The sequence below is a fragment of the Excalfactoria chinensis genome, chromosome 25, assembly GCF_039878825.1.
Source record: "Excalfactoria chinensis isolate bCotChi1 chromosome 25, bCotChi1.hap2, whole genome shotgun sequence".
NCBI lineage: Eukaryota > Metazoa > Chordata > Aves > Galliformes > Phasianidae > Excalfactoria > Excalfactoria chinensis.
Window position 1 is genome coordinate 638,498 of NC_092849.1, and position 22,472 is coordinate 660,969.

Below are 22,472 nucleotides of genomic sequence, written 5' to 3' on the forward strand. Positions count from 1 at the left end.
CAGGTGCATACTCCGTGCACATCCAGCCTCCAACACACTCATGTATGCGCTGCAAAGAGCACACGTGTGCACACACAGCCCCTCTTGCAGTCAGGCAGACCCACAGCCAGGCAGAACCAGATGATCTCGGGCCTTTTCAGGGAGGGATGAAGCTGCAAAGTCTTTGTCAGTCGGATCTTTCAGGGAAAGCTCTTTGTTATTCAGCATTTGCTCCTGCCTCCCCCACTCCAAACCCAAACTGGCTGCATCTGCTTTTGTTTTCTAAATGCAGAAGTAGGGACTGAAAGGAGCTCCTTTGTGGTGGGGAGGAGGGGAGATCTGCGGATCTTTAAGTGGGAAACCGAAGGTCAGGGCAGCCCCTATTCTCCCAGCAGCACCTTCAGTTCTTTCACTGCTGCCCAAACGGGAGCACAGCAGCACAAGCACACAGATCCTCAGCTGCTTGGCACAGTGGGCTGTTCTGCCAATGGAACCCCACGTCCCTTTTATCCTAATGCTGCTCTTAATTAAGAGCAGTTAAACAACAATCTCGGGTTGCTGTGAAATCCCCATCTGCACCACCTTGAGGCTGCATTGATAACGTGGTACGGAATGGCATATCATGGCCACACATTGAGAACCCCCCCGGGTGGGCAGGGGGCACTGAGGCACCATCCCCAGCCTTCTGCCCACCAATGTCCCAGCGGACTCCATCACTCTCAGTAGCAGAGTTGGGCTTCCTGTTCTTCCAGGAGGACCCATTTATGCTCCACTTGTGCCACCAGATGACGACAGCTCATGGTCATTCCCACACTGAACCCCAACCTGATGCTGGAGCTGGGGATGTGGATATACCCCTGGGCCTCCTTGGGCAGGGGATGCTTTTCCTGTTGTCTGCCAGTTCCTTTGCTTATAAAGGCCCATTTGCCAGTGTCTGTTGATGGAATCCAGCAGAAAAACCATCACAAGAGCAAAAGGGACGTGATTCCTTTGCCTGTCTCTGTGCTTCCTGCTCTCAGCAGCCTCAGTTTGCCAAGGGAATAACGCATGGTACCTTCCCCTCTCTCTGTCCACACATCTGTCATCCTGGAAAGAAAGTATTCGTAGGTCTTGGCACAACACTCTGAACAGTTGCCTGAAGCAGCAAGAGGCTGTTCCTGAGATGGATGCCCAGCATTTGGTTCAAATATAGCGATGGTGATTGACAGGGCTAATTCAGCCTGTCCTCTTCCCTGTTATAACTTAATCACTTGCACATTGCCTCGCACAGATCTTTCCCTGCCAGCCAGGAGACGTCTTCATTCTGGGCTGCCCTGGTGTGAGGCTGACTGGGGGCTGCTGGGCTGAACCCTGGGCCAGCTTTGGGGAGCTCACCCAGAGCTGAGCTCCATCTGGCTGCCCAACATGGCACTCTGTGGGTCAGGCCAAGCTGGACTTCATAGCACGGCCATACACCTCCATGTCCTCAAGTCGAGCATCCAAAAGCACACATGCTGCCTGTGCATGCAGAGATTTTTGGGGGTTCTGAGCTCTAGAGCTGCACCAGAGCTCAGGGAGAGGTTACCCAAAAGCACACAGCACCAACTGCAGCAGTGGTGGTGGCTCTCAGGAAGGAGTTGGGTCTGGAAACTCCATACAAATCGGCCCCATGATGTGGATTAGGGGTAGGGATAAGGATAGAGTGCCCGGGGTGTCGCTCTGCAGAAGATCTGGGGTACAGGGCTGCCCCACACCTGCTCCCTGTGTGCTGGGGAAGGGAGCCCTGTAGTGCAGGGCACACAGTGGGAGTCCCGCGAGCATCCCGCTCCACGAGCGGATTTTTTGGGGACCACCGCCGCCTTCAGACTCCCCCCCGCCCCACTCCCGGGAGTCCGTTCCGGGGCGGCTGCCGGCAGCTCAGCCCGGGGGCTCCGAGGGGGCGGCCCGGCGGCGACTACAAGCCCCATCAGGCCGTTGAGGAGGAGGAGGAGGGCTGGGAGGAAGGCGGGGGAGGAGCCGGCGGGAGGCGGCGGGGCGCTGCGGGAGCGGCTCAGTCCGGCGGCGGCGACGCGCGGCGGATACGCGGCGGTGCGGGCAGCGCTGAGCGGCGGCCGTCGGGGCGGACCGCGCCTCCCGGGAGCGCCTCCCGCCGCCACCTCGGGGCCGGGGTCCGCCATGGGGCGGCCGCAGTGAACGCGGCGGCGGCGGGGCTGCGCTCTCGCCCCGGCCGGGGCTCCCCTCCATTGTTCCCGGGAGCGGCGGGCACCGCGCCTCTGCCGCCGCCCCGCGGGACTCCGGTGAGTACGGGGAGAGGGAGCGGGGCCGCGCTTTGTGCTTCGCGCGGGGGGGATCGCTCCGGGATCGCGGCCATCCCCATCCGCCGGAGGGGGGGGGGCGGCCCGACGGGGCCCCTCTGCGGGCAGCGCGGGGCTGCGGCTTGCGGGTACCGCGGGCGCGGGGCTGCGGTACCGGAGGTTCGGAGGGCTTAGGGACACCGGAGCGGTTCGGTGTGAGTGCGGCGGGGGTCCGGATCTGAACCCCACGGCACCCCGGGCAGCCGCCCGGCGGCACTTCGGAGGCGCGGTGGCTCGGTGCCCGGTTCTCGGGTCGGTGCGTTCTGCTCGGTTCGGTGCCGAGCTCCGGGACTCCCCGCGTTGGGGATCCGGTGGGAGCCCGGAGCTTCTGCCCGGCCTACGGCCGCCAAAAGTTACTGGGCGGGAGTCTGGCGGCTTCCAAAAGAAGATGGAGAAGGAGCTGGGTTTGTTGCGTTTGGAACTCGAGATGTTGGGGCCTTTCGGTAAAAACCGGCTGCGGAGGCGATGGAAATGACCCGGGCTGAGATCTTTGTGCGTGTTGGCGTGGGAGGTGATGGGGATCGGAGCGTCCTTCTGCCGTACTCTTTGCCAGCGTCGGGGAACGGCTCCTCCGTGTGCGCAGCGTGGCGGCCGCCTACGCCGCAGCGTTGGCGACATCCTCGGGGCTGATGCGTGCGGGAGCGATGGGCGCGGGGCTCCGCGTGCTGCTGTGGGGCCACAGCGGTTCGGCTCCCGGTTGAGGGCCGGCGGCTGCCGCGGGGAACGAGCGGCGCTGCGTGTCCATTTGCAGCGCGTTCAGATTCCAGCGAACGGAGCCGAGCGCCGTGTGGATTGTTGGATAACTCGGCGGTGCTCCGGGCGTCACGGCTCAACGGCCAGACCTCCAAAGTGCGCTTCTCCCGAGTGCTTGCGTTAACAAAACCGCGGCTTTGGAGGCTGCGGAATCCCGGGCACAGGGAGATCGAGCTTTGTGCTCGGCCCTGATTTGCTCTCATGAGATCCCGGGATGCGCCCAGCCGGGATGCTGCAGGACGGAGCCCCCGCACCTCTCTCTCCGGCCAGCAGCCATTTTCCCCGCACAGGAGCACTTCCTCCCTTAATCTCTGCCGTGCCTGGCATGCACCGTTGCCTTCTTCTTGTGTTGCTCAGTGAGGATTAAAACAAATGAGGATCGTCCCTGCCCCGGCAGGAGCAGTGCTGTGCTCTGTGTGCAGTGCGCCCACTGGGAAGGAGCCCGAGCTACTTTCAGGTGCAAACGGGATCTCTCTATTTATTTACCTGAAAACAAATTAAGTGTAACAGGGAGCTGAGGCTCTCCAAGCCCCGTTGCTCAGCCGGGCCTGGAGCACAGATGCTTGTCCCAGCAGTTTGCCTTTTCCCTCATTGGGACCTTCTGCTCCTGGGGATGAAGGCAAATGTGAGCAGCGGGGATAGGTCTGCTGGAGGAGTGCGTGTCCTTCCGCCCGCAGTAGCTTTCCTGGGAGGAGCTGAGTGCAGCAAACCCCATCCCGCTCCCTCCCAGCTGGATAACTACTCTGCCTCTTCCAGGGGGTGGGGGCTGTGTCCCTGTGTCCCATTCTGGGGCATCCCAGTGCTGGAGCACTCAGCACTGCCATCCTGAAGCAGCCTTTGAGGGACCAGCGGGTGCTCAGCGTGTCTGAAAATCAAGCCCCCATGTGGGGATCCCCTGCTTTGAGGATGCTTTTAAACCTGATCTGGTTTTACTGAGCCTTCCCCATCCTCATGCCCCACCTGCCCCCCACTTACACCACTGCATGCACGCAGTGTGCTGTAACTCAGTGCTGGAGTCGTTGGTGTGCAACAGGCTGCAACATGTGGCTGCAAAGGGTTAAAGCTGAATGCAGCCCGCACAGTTGGATATTTATTTTTCCAAGCATGCGTCTGCTTTAAGCATTACCGATTTTCCCTATAGTTACATCTGCAGTCCTGTTTGCTTTTTATTTCAGCAAATACTTGGTTGAGCGGGCGGCTGGGTCAAGGAGTGCAGGGCAAGGAGAAGGTTCCCCTTGCCACCAGGAGCTTTGCCTTTGCTGCACCCTTCTGCTTCAAGGGCGCTTGGAGGGGCTTGGAGCCAAATTCATCTTACTCTCCTACATCATTGTCTGTCAGGGTCTCCCATTTGTGGTCACCACCTCGTGCCCATGGGTGGGAGCATCACCTCAGGGTCCCCATGTGGAGCACATGGAGCCCCTAGGGATGTCCTGGTGACCCTCCCAGCCCCACTCCCACCTGGGGTGCCCCGGTGCCGTGGTCCTGCTTGTCTCTCCTCACCTTGGACACATTCCCAGGGATGAGCCATGTGCTGGGAAGGGGCTTCCCCACTGTGCTCTGCTCAGCACTGGGCTGTGTGTCGTATGTGCAGCTAACTCAGCCCTGACTCACAGCATAGGGCGAAGGTCTGAGGTCATGTTGAGGACAGCAGGGCCAGGCAGGTTGCACCTATGGGTATGTGGGCAAAGGCTGTGCTCGGGTGTGAGCGCGCACAGGTGGGCATAGGGGTGTTCCTTCAGCTCCTAAATAGCCCCGTGGGTGTTGTGGCCGTAGTAATTGCTGCTCTCTAAGGGGCCCTTAGCTCTGGTTCCTCGCTTTCTGCTTCCATTTTTAGTCACTTGAATCCATCCCAGCCAGCAAATTGCAGCGTGCAGGGACAGTGCATGCATGGAAGGAGCTGGAAACCCACACCGGGGATGCTACCCTTCAGAGCAAGCAGATTCCTGTGGGGACCCATATCTGCACAGAGAGCGGGACTGTGTGTTGTGTGCACAGGTTGGAGGGTTCCTGGGCTGCTCTGCCTCGCGTGCATCACCATCCCTGCTGCAATGGAAACTCTCTGCTGTCGGCCCCTGAGTCAGCGCCTGTCCCACTGCAGCTGAGCCCCAGTCTGTGCCCTGACTCACTGCTGGGAGCTGCTGTATGCACCATGCTGGGGGGGGGCTGCAGCCACTCCACATTAGGGCATGTTCCGGGGGGTACTGATAAACAAAACCTCAGAGAGACAGAAAATACTTTCCAGAAATGCCATTGAATTTGTTTCTTTCCATGAGGCAATACCACCTCCTCCTTCCAACCGCTGATAAATGGCTCACGCTCCATCAGTGTTTTCACCGGCAGAGATAATGCCGGTGTTTGCTGGATGTTCCTGTCCTTGTGTGAATAGTTTGGGTGCCAAATGCTGCAGAGCTGGTGAGGGAAGAGGAGAAAACTGCCCCAGGGTTAAATAAGGTCCTATGGGACAGAGGATGCCCCGTGGTGGGAAAAAGGGTTCCTTGGGGAGCAGGAGCACGATGGCATCCAGGGCTTCAGGAACACGTGGGGGGATGAGTGGCGGCCCATTACTCACTGCAGTGGTTACTCACCTTGTAGTAATGTGCATTTGAGCCAGATCCCATATGGCAAAGAAGCACTTGTTCACGCGGTGCGCTCCTCGCGGGGCTTTGGGGTGATGTCAGAGCAGCACCAGGTGAGCTCATGTGGCTGCAGCCCCACCTCTGTGCCGTCCCCTTCACACCCTGTGGTCCTGGAGCAGCCATCCATCCCAGGGTTGTGCAAGATGGGGCACGGAGCCCTTTGGGAGCCCAAGGGGACCATTAGTGACCGCGGGTGTCAGGACCTCGGCTGGAGGCTGTTGTGGAGCTGCAGATGTCGCGGAGGGAGGAGTGCAGTGCTTGGATTGCAGCCCAAAGGCTTTGGGGTCTGACCGCTCGAGTCGGGTTTGGCTGCGTTGGAGCACAGAGCAGCACAGCACGGCTCAGTGCTGGGAAGGGTGGAAAGCAGAGAGATGTGGAGGGTGAAGGAACATCCTCCTGTTCCAGCTCAGCCGGTGTCTCTGCTGCACGTGCACCAAAGGCTGTGAGGTACCTCCCATGGGGTCACCCCGACACCCCAAAAAGGCTCCAGGAGCCCCCAGCCCAAGTTAACCATATGAGCACCTGCTGCTCTACCCCCAGGGCCTGTGCTGCTCTCAGTCTGGAGCTGCCTGGGATGTCTGTAGAGGAAGATGTGAAAACAAAGGGGTTCCGGAGCTGAGCAGCAGCACCTCTTCCATCCCACAGAGCCTCAGTCTGGAGCCTTTTCCATTTTGCATCAGAGCAAAGAAAGTTCAAGGAACCCAAAAGCTGCTCCTGCCAAGCCGTGACGATCCAGCTCCTTGCAAACATTTTGATTTGTATGAGAATTGCTGTTTTCGGTGCCAACTGTGTGAAGGAGGAGGGAAAAGAGGAGAGCAGAAACCTCCTTTCTCTTTAACCAGCAGTTGAGGATTTCTCCCAGCGTTTTGCTGCGCTCGTTTTTTGCTTTGCCAGCACTTCTGCTCCCAACACAACAGTGGTTTTGGGGGATGGCTCAGAGCGCAGCCCTCACCACCACCAGGCAGGGGGGTCCCATACAGCAAAGCAGCTGTATGGGATGCGGGGGGTTCCCATAGAGCAGAGGGACACGGGGGCTGCCCTGCACTCTGCCCTGACTCTCTTTCCCCCCTCTGCAGCTCTCAGCGGCCGACGGGGCCCCATGGAGGGGCGGTTGAGCGCAGTCGCCGAGCAGTAGCCGCAGCAGTGGGATGTTTACCTGGAGGTGCCTCATCCTTTGGGCTGTGCTGGTCACAGCCACGCTGTCTGCTGCCAGACCGGCCCCCACGCTGCCTGACCAAGGTAAGGCCAGCAGAGTTCCTTCTTTGCCTTTCTCTGTGTTGATAAGATAGCCGGGACCTCTCGCCTTGCAGGAGGTAGAGCCTGGGGCCCAGCATGGGGCGCACGGTGCGTCGTGGTGCAGCCCGGCTGCGTTGCCTGCAGTGAGCACATTGCACAGGCACACCTCCAGCATTGCCTATAGGTGCCTTAAGGCAGGAGGGAAACTTTGGAAAAGGACACGAGTCACCCCTAATGCATTGCAGAGGGACAGCCTGCGATGTGTTCTCCACAGGCTGTGGCACTGCTGAGCTTCGGGCTGGAGACACACTAAGCTGCCATGCATGGGCCTCTGGGGTCACCGGGCCCCCAGGACAGCTGCACAGAGTGCTGCAGCATTTCAAAGCACGGCCCCTTCCTTTGGTGAGGCAGAGAATAACCAGATCAGCCAAGGACTGCTGCCTAGCTGCTGCCTTTTGGTTCTAATTACCTGAGAATGTCTGGTCTGAGCGGTACGGTGTTGCTTTTTAAGGCTCACTCCTCCCCTCTTCCTCCCACTGAAAGCCTCACATGCTGGTGAGCCCCACTGGCACCCCATGAAAACCATGGAGGTACTCAGAGCAAAGGAAGTGTGGGGTCATGGTGAGGTTTTGGAATCCTTAGGGAGCCCTGGAGGGGTTGAGGAGACAGCGGTGATGGTGGAGGGGACAAGGAGAGGTCTGAGCTGGGTGCCCACCAGGCTGGCAGTAACCTCTGGCAATGCCTCCTAGCACTGCTCTCACCAGAACGGCCCAATTAGTGCCACAGCAGGAACCTGGCTGCACAGAGCCTGGCAGCACAGAGCTTGGCTGCACAGAGCCCGGCCCTTTGGCTGCTGCTGTTGGGAACAACGCGTCCCCGGCACCAGATGAGCCTCCATACAGGGTGGGACGGGGAATCAGGTCCTGGCCAGGCTGCGGGGGAGGCTCTGGTACATCAGACCCAGAGCAATGCATCAGTCCCAGAGCAATGCATCAGTCCCAGAGCCATATTTTGTGTCCCAGAGCCATGCATCACAGCCCAATGCCGTGTGTTGTATCCCAGTGCCAGTCCTTTCTGCATCACCCCCATAAGCATCACCCAGGGGCAGCTGCTCTGCTGTCCCTCCTTAGCAAAAGCAGCACCAGACTTTGTTCTGGTGTTGGTGGTGTTCCAGTTTACTGCTGGCAGTGAGGAGTGTCTGATCCCCCATGCAGGGCAGCCCCACCTCAATGCAGAGGAGGGCTCAGAGCCGCCCCTCCTCGTGGCTGGGGAAGGGGCTCAGGAGCTCAGCCTTTGTCAGGAAACTTATTGAAAGATCTGCTGCAAATCAAATATGAATGGGCACTCGGTGCGTTTTATGGTTACCTAAATTTGGAGGTGGTTAAAAACAACAACAACAAAAAAAACGAGTTAAGGGGGAAAAGCCAAGAAATTTCCATGAGCTGCCTCCCCGTCTCCCTCCGTCACAAAGCCTCTCTTTGTCTTCAGGTTAAACAGAAACCTGCAGAAAATTGCGGAGGGGATTTTTTTCCTCCCTCCTTGTCCTCTATTGTCCTCCATGCTGTTCCCACTGCTCTGCCTCTGCCCCATTGCTGCCTGTGGGGGCACCAAACGGCCAAGGGGGCTGCAGATCTGAGCCCCCTTCCACTGCTCCATCTCCTGGTGCAGACCCCCATCCCGGTGCTGCAGGGCATGGCCGTGTGCTGCGGGGCACCACGCTGCTCCTTTCCCCTCCCAGCCCGTCTGCAGGCATTGTTTGCCACCTCCCGCCTTTCCACTCGGATGCTGTCACTCCAGCCCTTAATTGAGGAGGAAAAAAAGAAATATGAGGCTTTGGGAAAGGCAGCAGCGCTGTGCTGCAACTGCAGGGCAGCTCTGCTCAGCCCCCCACGTGCAAACCTATTTTGTACCCCATGTTGGAGAGGAGCAGATCCCCGGGGCACCCTGCAGGGCAAACCCATTGCTTGTTGCGGACAGCCACAGATGTGCCCCATGGGTGCCCCTTGCAGTGTGCAGGCCCTGCTGTCCCACACTGTTGCTCTGCACTGAGCTCTGAGCGTGGCTGTGTGTCCCAGGGGATGGGCGGGTGGTTATCCTGACAGCTTTGCAAACGACCGACATGCTGGGTAATTAAATGCTGCTTCATTTCACATGGTGCTCCGTGGAGCAGTGCCTGGGGCAGTGCTTCAGTTCCCCACTCCTGCTGGAGAAAGCTGCCTGGGACTGCAGGAGCAGGCAAAGCCCAGCAGAATGCACTGCATCCTGTGCTTGGCATTGCCCTTCCCTGGGGTGCAGGGCTGTAGGGAGGCAGTGCAGCGTGGTTGCAGTGAGGTTGCAGTGGGTGCACAGTAGAAATGCAACAGGGTTGCAGTGGGAATGCAGCAGGAGTGCAGTGGGATGCAGCAGGGTTGTAGTGGGGGGTGCGACAGGTTTGCTGTGGGGGTGCTGTGGGGTAACAAGTGGGTTGCAGCGGGATGCAGGGAGATGCAACAGGGTTGCAGTGGTATGCAGTGGAATGCAACAGGGTTGCAGTGGGATGCAACAGGGTTGCAGTGGGATGCAACAGGGTTGCAGTGGGATGCAACAGGTTTGCTGTGGGATGCAGCAGGGTTGCAGTGGGATGCAGCAGGGTTGCAGTGGGATGCAGTGGGATGCAGCAGGGTTGCAGTGGGATGCAGTGGGGTGCAGCAGGGTTGCAGTGGGATGCAGTGGGGTGCAGCAGGGTTGCAGTGGGGTGCAGCAGGGTTGCAGTGGGATGCAGTGGGGTGCAGCAGGGTTGCAGTGGGGTGCAGCAGTGTCACAGAGGGGGCACTTGGCTGCCTCCCCAGCACTCCCATGGGCAGCTGTGGGGGGATGGTGGTGGGGGGGGTCAACGGGGAAAGGCACTTTTTAAATAAGAAAGAAGCCAATCCCCACATCCCGGTAAGCGCTTCCTGTTGGGATTAGCAGAGCTGTGGGGCATGTGTGTGCTTTTTCTTCAGGAAATACCTTCAGTGAGCCCTGGTGGGGTTTCCAGGGCAACCGGCAGCCGGACCCGCTGCTCGCGGCCATTCAGCCCGGGTTGTTGCTGTGCTGCTTTGTTGGCCGCTTTATTGCGCTCGGGCACACACAGCTCCGAGCCGTTTTGTCAGTGCTGAATGCAGAACTGCTCCATTCTGACTGGCAGCTCTGGCATGGGGCCATTTGCATGCAAAGTCCTTTTGGGGGGGGGGGGGGGGGGGAAGCAGAGGGAGTGGGGAGAGCAGGGCTGAATGCAGAGGGGGAAAGGTGAAGCCATCCCTGAGGGCCAGGCCTGGGCTCCAGCAGCAGGTACAGGGAGCAGTGGCACTCTCCATCTGCCTGGTGCTTTCATTGCAAAGCTGGAACTGGTGCTTTCATTGCAAAACTGGAACTGAGCAATAAAAGCACCGGTGAGTTTGCCTTAAAACTCACAGCAAAATGAAACAGAATCTCTCTGAGCTGAATGTCTCCATCTCCATCCTTGCTCAGTGCTCCCCGGTCCCAAATTCTGCCCTATCCCTGCAGTGCTGCCTGCTGTGCACTGCTGGGTGCTTGGGGATGCAGCACTCAGCCTCTGGGGCTGCAGAGGGGCTGTGTTAGAGCACCTGCACCGTGCATCTCCCACACCTCAGCAAAGTCAGTGCCAACCCCCTGTGCACAGCAGTGGGCACAGAGGTCTGGGCATCCCCGTGCCCCCCACGTTTGGGGCTGGAACAGATGGGCTGCAGACACTTGGCTCCCTGCAGTGCCCCCCTGCTGCAGGGGAGGAGAGCCAAGCGTTTCTCCGGCCCATTGAGCTCCTGCTTGCTCCAGGCGTGTGAGCACCGTGCTCAGAGCTGTGGCTGCTGTGAGGGGGCTGCACCTGCTGGCGTGGGTTAGGTTACAGAAGAGCAGAATAAGTAGAGGAGGCACTCCGGGCTGATGGAGCACAGCAATCCAAGGGGGGGCACAAGGCGTGGGCTGAGCCTCTCCCACCCTGTGTGCACTGTGGTTTTGCAATGGCTGCATTTCCCAGGGCTGCTATGTGGCATTGCCAGCCAGGCCATCCCATGGGCTGCCGCTGTCCGGCTGCCAGAGCCGCTGGGAGCCGCATTGTCCCTGCTCTCAGCCAGGGGGGGGTAACCTGGACATGCTCATTAGGCTGTGAATTCGTTTTTGGTTCGTTCCCACCATGCCACATTTTCCGCCTTATCCCCGAGTGCCAGAGATGTGCTTTGGGTTACCAAAGGGCAACATCCTGCCCTGCCCTCTGCCTCCCCGCGCTGTGCTGTCCATCACACTGCTTGTGCTAAGAGCTGGGATGGGATATGGGGGAGGTGATGGGGATGTGGCCTTTGAATGGCACAGAGAGCATCACCATGAGCTGGGATGCTGCCCTGAGGCTCAAAGCTGTACCCCTTCCAAAGAGCTTTCCTCTCGTGGGCACAGCACAGCTGAGTCCCAGCTGGGAGCTGGAGGGCACCACAACCCTCTGGTTTTGGGTTTTCCCCTTGCTCATCCTGCAGGGGCAAGAGGATGCTGTGGGGCTGTGCCGTGGTGGGATGTGGCTCCAGCATTGTATGTGCCTGTGACGAATCTTTTGAAACACAAATGAGAGCTGCAGGGAGCTCTGTCCTGTGTGGCAGCTGGAGAAAGACATGGGGAAATTGGATGTGCAAAAGAAGAGCTCTTCCCCCCCCACCACCAAACTGCGGGACTCTAAGCTGGCAGTGGGACCTGCAGCCCTGGTTCTGGCCCTCCTGCCATCAAGGAGGGTGCTGAGCTCATCACCACACGCTGTTCTCATGGAGGTGTTCAGAGGAGCTCCTGAGCTGTTGGTGGATGGCGTCCCTCTGAAGATGCTCAGATGTGCTGCAGGAGGAGTGAGAAGTGGGAGGGCTGCACCTGAGCCTCTGGAGCTGCACACCAGCTCTCCATCGCTCCGCTATGAGCACAGCTGATGGGACGTGTGCATGGTTGGGGCTGGAATGCCCTCACTGGATGGTGTGAAGTCCCTGGGAAGCACCGGATTGCAGCTGGAAAGGCCCTGGAGGTGACACATGCAGGGAGCTGGCCCTGAGGATTTGCTTTGGGGTCTCTACCTGGAAAGTCAACATGCTGAGATGGAGCAAGCAGAGGAGGCTCAGTCCATGCAGGGCTGCCCAGTGAGGAGCAGGAGGAGTCGTGGGAACACACCCTATGGAGATAGCAGCAGAGGTGTGCGAGCAGAGCTGACACAGGAAGGAGGGCAGACAGTGCACCAGGCTGAGTGTGAGCACTGGGAGGGATTGCTGGGAACCCAGATGTTTGCACCCAGTGCAGGATCCTCGTGCAGCACCGCGAGGTGAGGGGAAAACAACACCGATGACCAGGAGAGAACAGTGCTGGGATGGATTGGATCGTTGTGCTGATGGAAGGACGTCGCAGGACGGCTATGGGCAGAGAGCACCCGACAGCCCCCACCTGTCTGCAGCCCCCAGGCTGAGCTTCCAGCACTGTCACTGAGCCCTGCTCTCTGCCTGCTGTCCCAGCATAGCCCTGTAACCGCCTGGTGCTGACCGGAGCCAGGGGTCCCGGCCCGCTTTGCTGGCTGTCTGCTGCTGGGCAGGGAGACCCTGGGGTCAAGCCGTGCAGGGTTTGGTGCTCCTCATCCTGCCCTGCTGCCAGCTCTGCCCAGTGTGCCTCAGGTTGCAAATCCCTCCCCATCTCAAACCCCTTCTGCAGCACTTGGCAGGAGACTGAGGGCGCTTGCATAGCTTTGTGCTCCACGGCTGTGCCCTGGGGCAACACCTCACTGCTGCTTCGGTTGCTTTCAGTGTGCTCAGGGTCCATCCCCTGTACCTCAGCCAATATCCCGCAGCGCATGTTGCCTGATTAACCCAGCCCTCAGCAGCCTGGTGTCCCGTTGTCTCTATTTCTTTTCTTTTTTTTTCTCCTTTTCTCCCTTCTCTCCCAAACTCCTCCAGCTCTGCCCAAAGCCAACATCGAGGTGGAATCCCACTCGGCTCACCCAGGCGACCTCCTCCAGCTGCGCTGCCGGCTGCGCGATGACGTGCAGAGCATCAACTGGGTGCGTGATGGAGTGCAGCTGCCCGAGAACAACCGCACGCGCATCACTGGCGAGGAGGTAGAGGTGCGGGACGCGGTGCCCGAGGACTCAGGGCTCTATGCCTGTATGACCAACAGCCCCTCAGGGAGTGAGACCACCTACTTCTCCGTCAACGTCTCAGGTTCGTAGCGGTGCCAGGGGGGCAGCACCGAGGAGCAGTGTGCCTGTGTGCACGCCTTGCATGCTGGCTGCCAAGCTCAATGGGGTGCAGCCCTGCACGCGTGGGATGTGCCACCAACTTTGTGCAATGTGGTGCCCGGAGCTGTGGGGTGGTTGTGCCCTAATGGTTCAGCGTGGGGATATATCAACACAAAGCACTGCAGCGGGGTCAGCATTGCTGGGTTTTCTGCTCAGAGCTGCACAGTTGGTGCCCAGCACCCTCTGCACCCAGTGAGTCCATGAGTGTTCTTCCACCGTGGCAATGCATGTGTGGGGACATGTGAGTCTGCATGGAACTGAGCACCGGGTGAACTGGAGCTGAGGTTTTCTTTGGTGGATCTAAAGCACAGTGGTGAGGAATGAGGGCTGACGGTCTGCAGGTGCTGGCTGAGGGTCGGGGCTTCCTCTGTTTGCAGGACCCCGGATGGATGTGTGTCCCCATGTGCCTGGCAGCACAGTGTGGGCACTGCTTTCCTGTGCCCAAAGTCAGCCTTATGGGCAAACTGCTCCTCCAGCCATGCAGTGTTCTCTCAGAGCCTCATGCCATGTGTCAGCACGGTGCACAGGAGAACAGGAGGGGTCTGTGCACAGTTCTGAGCTGGGGGGTCTCTTCTCTTGCAGATGCACTCCCTTCTGCAGAGGATGATGATGATGAAGACGATTCCTCCTCGGAGGAGAAGGAGGCAGATAACACCAAGCCAAACCGTACGTGTGGGTTGGGTTTGCCCACGGGTTGGGGTGAAGTGGCTGAGAGGCAGGAGAGGAGAGGCAGAGTCCTGCTGCAGCCCTGGTAGAGCCTGGTTGGGGTGTGGGGATGTGCCAGGGAGATGTGCACCTCACCCCAGTCCTGCCCTGGGTTAACCATGAGCAAACATCAGTGCTCCCCGTGGCTGATCCTGCTGCTCTGTGCCCTGCAGAGGCTGTAGCTCCTTACTGGACCTATCCCGAGAAGATGGAGAAGAAGCTGCATGCCGTCCCTGCTGCCAAAACAGTGAAATTCAAGTGCCCCTCAGGTGGGACACCCAACCCCACACTGCGCTGGCTGAAGAATGGCAAGGAGTTCAAGCCCGACCACCGCATTGGGGGGTACAAGGTACAGAGTGGGCCCCGTCCATGTGGTCAGTGCCTGGGGGTCAGGAGGAGAAATGAATGGGCTTCAGAGGCCCTGAGCTGCCCATTGGTGCAGCCGTGTGCCTCTGGAAGGGCAGATGGGCCCCCTGACATTCCTGTTGCAAAATAGACCCACGGCAGTGACCTGCTTCTTGGTCATGTTTGCAGCAGCCTTAACCTTTGGGGGAGGGGGGAGGATGAGCCCAGCCTGGCTGCACTAATCCCAGAGCTGAGCCAGGAGGGTCTGGGCAGCCCCGGCCCCCGGGAGCACCTCACATCTCCCACATCCAGCACTGCACTGTGAGAGGAGGATGAAGGAGTGCTGCTCTGCTTACAGAGCCTTGGTGCAGTCTGGAGCATTTAGGGTGCAGGGTTCAATGTACCCCCCAGGGCAGCAGGGTGATGGTGCTCCCCATCTGTGTGCAAAGCCCTGGTAGAAAATGGAGTGGAAGCTCAAGGCTTTGGGCATTGCCAGCGTGCCATCAGCATGTGGATGTGGGTGCTGTTCCCTTTGTGCCACTCAGGGTGGTGCCCCTGGGACGGGTGGGAGCAATTATGGTCCCTCTGTAGGAGAGGGGAAAGGTGACCACGAGAAGATTTGTGCTGTGCCAAAGGGCTGAACCACCCTGATGCGCACACACCTCACCCACCACCCCCATCCTCCTGCCCCCAGGTCCGCTATGCCACGTGGAGCATCATCATGGACTCGGTGGTGCCATCAGATAAGGGCAACTACACATGCATCGTGGAGAACAAATATGGGAGCATCAACCACACCTACCAGCTGGATGTTGTGGGTGAGGATGACGCTGGGGCTGCTCTGCCTCCCACACAGCAGTGGGTGCTGCGCCCACGAGGTTCACCTCGAACCCTTCTGGGGCCTTTTAATTGTGATGGAAGTAATTTCATAGACCAGACAGAAACTTTTTCTAATCGCCTTATTAGCCATAATTCCCAGCTGGGAAGGCTGGTCTGAGCAGTTCCACATGTGGAGCTGCTCTAAATGCCAGTAAATGAACCATTAAGAATGTGATTTAATTTGATTACACTGAGCAAACTGAAGGGAACAGTCAGCGAGGTGAACAAAGGGGTTTGTTAATGCTGACTCACCACAGTGGCAGCGGCTGGGGCCCTCGTTAGGTTTGTTTGACCTGTGACCCTTGAATAGATAGCAGTGTCCCTTTGCTGGGATGTCACCTGTGTCCCGCTCTGTGGGGCTGTGGGATTAGACCCCTTTGAGATGAGACCCCTGTGGATGTGGGGTGCTCGTGCTGAGGTCCCCATCCCTCCATCCCTGCAGAGCGCTCCCCGCACCGGCCCATTCTGCAGGCAGGGCTCCCAGCCAACAAAACAGTGGCCCTGGGCAGCAACGTGGAGTTTGTCTGCAAGGTCTACAGCGACCCACAGCCCCACATCCAGTGGCTGAAACACATCGAGGTGAACGGCAGCAAGATCGGCCCCGACAACTTGCCCTACGTGCAGATCCTAAAGGTAACGCTGCACACACACCGGGCTGCCTCAGCCCGGGTCCCTACGGGGTCGCTGCCCTCCCTGGGCACAGCTGGGGACACATAGGTGGCATCGAGGCATCTGGAGCCCCACCAGCCCTACCTGCTCCGCTCTGGGCTGTCCTGGAGGAGCTGGGTGAGAGGCAAGCGGGGGGCAGCAGGCAGCGGTGCTCTCATCCTTTGGATCCCTGAAGGTGTACACTGTGGGCTGGGTGGGTGCCGGGGGCAAACACGGGGCAGATTGCTCAGCCCAGGCACAAGCAGTGCCCTCAGCCCCTCTGCAAAGCCTGGGGTGTGTGAACGTCCCCATCCATGCCAAGGTTCCAGGGCACATGGCCATCCCCAGCTGTGTCCCCAGGCCCAGGGCTCATGGCCACCCCCAGCCCTAAGGCACACGGCCACCCCCAACCATATGGGGCACATGGCCATCCCCACCCCAAGGTGCACGGCTGTCCCTACCCAAACCCCTGATGCACTGTAGCAGGTTTATGGTCTCCTGGCTCTCCACAACCCCCATAACCCCAGCCTTGTGCTGGCACCATCGCTCCGGGCGCTGTGGTTTCTGACCCCATCGATGTGACTCCTCTGTTGTTGGTCTGTTCCAGCACTCGGGAATTAATAGCTCTGATGCGGAGGTGCTGACCCTGTATAATGTGACAGAGGCGGAGAGCGGGGAGTATGTTTGTAAGGTTTCCAATTATATTGGCGAGGCCAACCAGTCTGCGTGGCTCACTGTCACCAGACCTCTGGCAAAAGGTAATCGGAAGGACGCCCAGTGGGACGCTTCTGGGACCGCCTTGTCCCCAGTGGTGGAAAACACAACTCTGGGCTCTCTCATTTCTGCTGTATTTCTGGTGCAAGAAAGCCATGGAAAAATACCCCGCGGGGCCGGCTGGGCTGTGTGCTGTGTCCCTCTGTGTGATGTTCGTGCTGTCCCTCATGTCTCTGTCCTTCGTGACACCCAGCCGGCCCTCCCCGAGCTCTATTTTTCCATGTGGCCCATTACCAGCATGCTCCGATGGGCAGGACCGTTGGTGAAGGGTTTATATGGTCTCTTTAGGTCCGCCCGGATGAGCGGTCATCCGGAGGGTCTCTGCCAGGGGGTCTCCGAGGTCTCTGTCTGCTCCCATATGAGGCTGCTCCCTCCTCTCTGCCTCTCCCCAGAAGATCTCATGTCGTTTGCTTCTCCGTTTTGCTTCCACTCTCCCCTCTAGACGGCTGGCGTTAACACGACAGACAAAGAGATGGAAGTCCTTCACTTAAGGAATGTCTCATTTGAGGATGCTGGGGAGTATACATGTTTGGCGGGTAATTCTATTGGGATCTCCCATCACTCTGCATGGTTGACAGTTCTCGAAGGTATATACTCTTCTTCCTGTCCCTCTCCTCCCTTGTTTCCACGTGTGTCAGATGCATTGCTGGGGTCTGTCGCTTTTGCTGTACGTGTCGATGTGCTGCTCGGCCATCGATGCTGTGCGGATCCACGCCTGATACAGCAGCCTGGGGAAGCTTTTGGGGCGCTGCGTGGGCGCCGCTCTGCTGCCAAAAGCTTTGCCCGTAATCAGCCGCTGCTTGGGTGCGCTGCGAGGTGGTGCTGCTGGGAACACGAGGTTTCAGCTCTTCCACCTCTCTCTCAGGCTCTGTTCTCTGGGGGGGGGGGTCAGGTTTGGGCTGCTGGGGGTGAGGGCGACTCCCAGGTTTGTGGCTGTGCCGTTCATAGCACTGCCACCCCCCCCAGGACACAAGGTGGGGCTGCGCTGTGGTGCATAAGGATGGGACCCCCCACCACCCAGCCCCCATCCTGCAGCACATCGCTGCTGCTGCTGCTGCTGCTGCTGCAGGTGCTTCTGGCTGCTCAGCTCCACCTCCCAGCTCCCATTGGAGCCACACGGCCCCTCCAGCCCACTGTAAGCACAGATCCCAATGGCTGTGCAGCTCAGCCCCACAGGGCGGTGCAGGGGAGCATCCCCACACGGTCCCCATGGTGCCATCCCACACAGAGTGGGAATGGGCACGAACCCCCCTGCTTCACACCCTGCAGTTCACTCCTTCCTGCTCCAGGCACCTGCCTGCAGGTGCAGTGTGCATCCCAAGGGTATTGGGATGGGTACAACGCATATCCCAAGGCTGTAGGTGCAGTGCTCACCCCATGGGTGCAGTGCAGCATCCCAGCAGCCTGACCGCTCCCTGCTGCATGTGGGAGCATCCCACACCAACATTCACCTCTGCTGAGAGGAACCAGGTTCTGCCCAGCCCCACTCTTGGCTTCCACTGATGCCCTCCCTGTGCCAACCCAGCTATTGAGGACTCACCGGCCATGATGACGTCCCCCCTCTACCTGGAGATCATCATTTACTGCACCGGCGCGTTCCTCATCTCCTGCATGGTGGTGACAGTCATCATCTACAAGATGAAGAGCACCACCAAGAAGACAGACTTCAACAGCCAGCTGGCTGTGCACAAGCTGGCCAAGAGCATCCCACTGCGCAGACAGGTAACAGAAAGTAGAGAGGGGGTTTCTTGGCTCTTACTGCCCCTCCCCAAAGAATTGCCCTTTCCCTGGGTTGGGATGGATGGGGCACCATGGCCATCCCTTGCCATGCTTGTGTGTGTGGCCCCATGGCAATGAGAGTAACCAGGAGGCATTATGGCAATTTAATATTGAGACAAAAGAGTGCATGCTGCGCACCGAGGACCCCCAGGCTGTGCATTTTATGGTACCAGCAAGCAGGAAATCAAATACAATTGATACAGTTGTGCTCCAGTGGGGAGCAGCAGGGAACCCACAGTGTTCAGGAGCTGGGGGGGTCCCGGTCAGCGTCTCCCCACTGGGAACGGGTGGCCGTGGCCCCAGCACTGCGTGAAGGTAACCCACAGCCCTGCTGCAGGTGTCGGCTGACTCCAGCTCCTCCATGAACTCGGGTGTGATGTTGGTGAGGCCCTCGCGGCTCTCCTCCAGTGGAACCCCCATGTTGGCCGGTGTCTCTGAGTATGAGCTGCCCGAGGACCCACGTTGGGAGCTGCCAAGGGACAGGTGAGGATGGGATGGAGTAAGGTAGGTTGGGATGGGATGGGATGGGATGGGTTGAGGTGGGGTGTGATGGGATGGGATGGGTTGAGGTGGGGTGCGATGGGATGGGATGGGTTGAGGTGGGGTGCGATGGGATGGGATGGGTTGAGGTGGGGTGTGATGGGATGGGATGGGTTGAGGTGGGATGAGATGGAATGGGATGGGTTGAGGTGGGGTGTGATGGGATGGGATGAGATGGGATGGGGCAAGGTGATGGCACTGAGTGTGGTGGCCATCCTGCTGTCCCAGCACGGCATTATGTCTGTCTGTCCTCCCACCAGGCTGATCCTGGGCAAGCCGTTGGGAGAAGGCTGCTTTGGGCAGGTGGTGCTGGCCGAGGCCATCGGCCTGGACAAGGACAAGCCAAACCGTGTCACCAAAGTGGCTGTAAAGATGCTCAAGTGTAAGAGCGGGATGGGAGTGGGTCTGTGTGTGCATGGTGTGGGGATCCGGGCCAGCCTCCCTGACTGCTGTCTTTGCTGCCACAGCTGATGCCACAGAGAAGGACCTGTCTGACCTCATCTCTGAGATGGAGATGATGAAGATGATTGGCAAGCACAAGAACATCATCAACCTGCTGGGGGCCTGCACACAGGATGGTGAGCGGGCGAGGAGGGGCTCCCAGCGCTGTGTCCCCCATTGGGGCAGCTGTGGGATCCCGGCACGTGGCTCAACCCCACTGTCCCACAGGGCCCCTCTATGTCATTGTGGAGTACGCCAGCAAAGGCAACCTGCGTGAGTACCTGCAGGCACGGCGCCCACCGGGCATGGAGTATTGCTACAACCCCACACGTGTCCCTGAGGAGCAGCTCTCCTTCAAGGACCTGGTGTCCTGTGCATACCAGGTGGCACGAGGCATGGAGTACCTGGCCTCCAAAAAGGTGTGAGCCCCTCACTGTGGATGTGCAGGGATGGGGCTGTGGGGCTCTGGGCACCGTCTGACAGCCCCATGTTCTGCACAGTGCATCCACAGAGACCTGGCAGCCAGGAATGTGCTGGTGACTGAGGACAACGTGATGAAGATCGCTGACTTCGGGCTGGCCCGTGACATCCACCACATCGATTACTACAAGAAGACAACAAATGTGAGCGGTTGGAGCCCGTTCTGCCACGCAGCCCCTGGCCACCCTTGTGGGCAGTGCTGATCTAATGGGGTTCTCTTGTCACAGGGCCGTTTGCCAGTGAAGTGGATGGCCCCGGAGGCTCTGTTTGACCGAATATACACTCATCAGAGTGACGTGTGAGTACGCCAGGCACTGCAGGGTGCTGCTGCTGGTGTAGCTGAGCAAAGCTCTGTGTGTGCATCCAGAGCTCTCTGTGGTGCCCATGGTGGCTCACGGTGTGCCCATGTGTCTGCCTGCAGTTGGTCCTTCGGTGTGCTGCTGTGGGAGATCTTCACGCTGGGCGGCTCGCCGTACCCCGGTGTGCCCGTGGAGGAGCTGTTCAAGCTGCTGAAGGAGGGACACAGGATGGACAAGCCCAGCAACTGCACCAACGAGCTGTGAGTGCTGGGGGGGCAGTGGGTGGATGGCCTGTAGTGCCAACCATGCTGAGCTCGTGCTCTGTTCTGGGTGCATGCAGGTGCACGTTGGGGAAGGCAGATGCTCAGAATTACTTTTGCAGCAGTCCCCTTGACTGCACAACATCAGCTAAATCCATTTGTGATGACCAACATCACATCTCCCTTTGCTGTCGCTCAGCGGGGGTGAATCCCAGAATGACCCCAGGGTTACACCCTCACACAGCAGCCCCACATCCTTCCTTGGGGGCACGCTGCGGAGGGCAGAGCCGTGCACCCACGGATGCTCTCGGCTCCCCCCACCCCATACAGGTACATGATGATGCGCGACTGCTGGCACGCCGTGCCCTCCCAGCGCCCAACCTTCAAGCAACTGGTGGAGGACCTGGACAGGATCGTGGCCATGACCTCCAACCAGGTAGGAGAGCCCCCATGTCCCTCCATGCCCCACGGAGAATCCCCCCCCCCTGAGCCTATCCCTTGCAGGAGTACCTGGACCTGTCGGTGCCGCTGGATCAGTACTCACCTGGCTTCCCGGCCACACGCAGCTCCACCTGCTCCTCGGGGGAGGACTCAGTGTTCTCCCATGACCCACTGCCCGATGAGCCCTGCCTGCCGCGCTGCCCCCCGCACAGCCACGCAGCTCTGAAGCGGCACTGAGGCTCCTCATTCAGCTGTGCCCACCCGGCACCTCCGCAGGGAACTCTGCCCAAAGGTTTCGTTTGCAGTTTGCCTGTTGGTTGGCTCTGTTCTTTCTATTATCATCCATTTAAAACCTTTCCCATGAGGTCCGTGCTTGGACATCTCCACATGGCGCTGTCCTATGGGGCCCATGCACACTGTGAGCATCGCATCCCAGTGCTGCCCAGCCCCACACATGGAGCGCCCCGTGCATCAGTGCTACGACAGAAGTCCCGTGTACATAGCTAAAATATGTATAAATATGAATATATATTTACATGTCTTTTTAAAAGGGTTGTTACCAGAGCTATACCAGTTTGGTAGGAAGGTACTAGTGGCTGGTAGATATCAGTTGCTATATATTAAAAAAAAAGAAAACAAAAAAAAAAAAAAAGAAAAGAAAAAAGAAAAAAAAAAAAAAAAGAAAAAAAAAATCCATATATTTTGCTACATTTGCTGTTTTTATTTTTTTAAATTATGTTCCCAACCCTGTTTCAGTTTTAGATCCCTCGATAAGAATTGCTGCTGCTGCTTCAGTTTTATATGGGGTTGTATTAAAGCATAATAATAACGTGTCGATGCCTTTATGGGAGCACGTGGCCACGGTGCCAATGGCCTTTCCCTCCCCCCCCCGGGGGGGGCTGCAGTGGGGCCGGGTGCAGCCCCAGCTCCACACCCCGGGGCTGTGCCTTACCCAGACCACCCCATGGGGAGGGGGGGGCCATGGGGTCTGCTGTGTCCCTGCCTTCCCCCCCCCCCCCCCCCCTTCCCATTCCCCCCCTCTCCGGTCCCTGGCTCTGGGAGCGCGGAGTCAGGGCGCTATTACTTGAAAAGTTTATTTTGCCTTTGTATGGAGAAATATTATTTGTTGTAAACTCTTCTGTAATGAATCTGGAATTCTTGTAATTATTAAAGACTTTAACCAAGAGGTGCGTTTTGCCATCCCCATCCCATGTGCTGGGAGATGCTTGTGGTGCGTGGGGGCTGAAGCTGCTGCTCCTTTGCTCCAGGCTTGGGGACGGCTCCTTATAAATACAACCCATCATCCAACAACCAGAAACCCTCAACTTTCGCCTCCTTTGCTACCAAAGCAGTCGGTGCACGTGGCTGTGATGCAGGGGTGCTTCCAGATGTGTTGGATGCTGCACACCGATGGCCTTGCCAAGGGCTCGGGTTTCCAGCTGGGCTCAGGCTCCAGTGATGGAGGATAAGGGTCAGGGTTAGGGTCAGGGTAAGGTTAACCCTCTCCCTGCTGCTGTACCCCCAAAGGAGCTGAGCCTTGGTCTGGTGGCCCCGCAGTGGTTGGGTTCATCTCTGACCCTAATGGTGGTGTGCCCACATCCGTGACCATGTGCTGGTTAATGCACCACGGCTCTGAGTCGCAGCTCTGTCTCATCGGC

General features: G+C 58.7%; 1 protein-coding gene across 4 annotated transcripts; it reads left to right on the forward strand.

The window, feature by feature from the left end:
* Positions 1–2,114: 2,114 nt before the first annotated feature.
* Positions 2,115–22,024, forward strand: FGFR1 (fibroblast growth factor receptor 1). 4 transcript variants are annotated; one of them, XM_072356969.1, is made up of 18 exons: positions 2,115–2,255; positions 6,778–6,940; positions 12,883–13,146; positions 13,806–13,889; positions 14,102–14,277; positions 14,968–15,091; positions 15,595–15,785; positions 17,017–17,161; positions 18,100–18,302; positions 18,691–18,836; positions 19,154–19,275; positions 19,361–19,471; positions 19,563–19,753; positions 19,835–19,957; positions 20,042–20,112; positions 20,236–20,373; positions 20,704–20,809; positions 20,878–22,024. In XM_072356969.1, the coding sequence occupies exons 2-18, from the start codon at positions 6,850–6,852 to the stop codon at positions 21,049–21,051; spliced, it is 2,460 nt and encodes an 819-aa protein (XP_072213070.1). In that variant the 5' UTR covers positions 2,115–2,255; positions 6,778–6,849; the 3' UTR covers positions 21,052–22,024. The 4 variants fall into 4 exon arrangements, with proteins under 4 accessions (XP_072213070.1, XP_072213071.1, XP_072213072.1 ...); XM_072356970.1 differs by having other exon boundaries at positions 18,100–18,296; XM_072356971.1 differs by lacking the exon at positions 12,883–13,146.
* Positions 22,025–22,472: the final 448 nt, after the last annotated feature.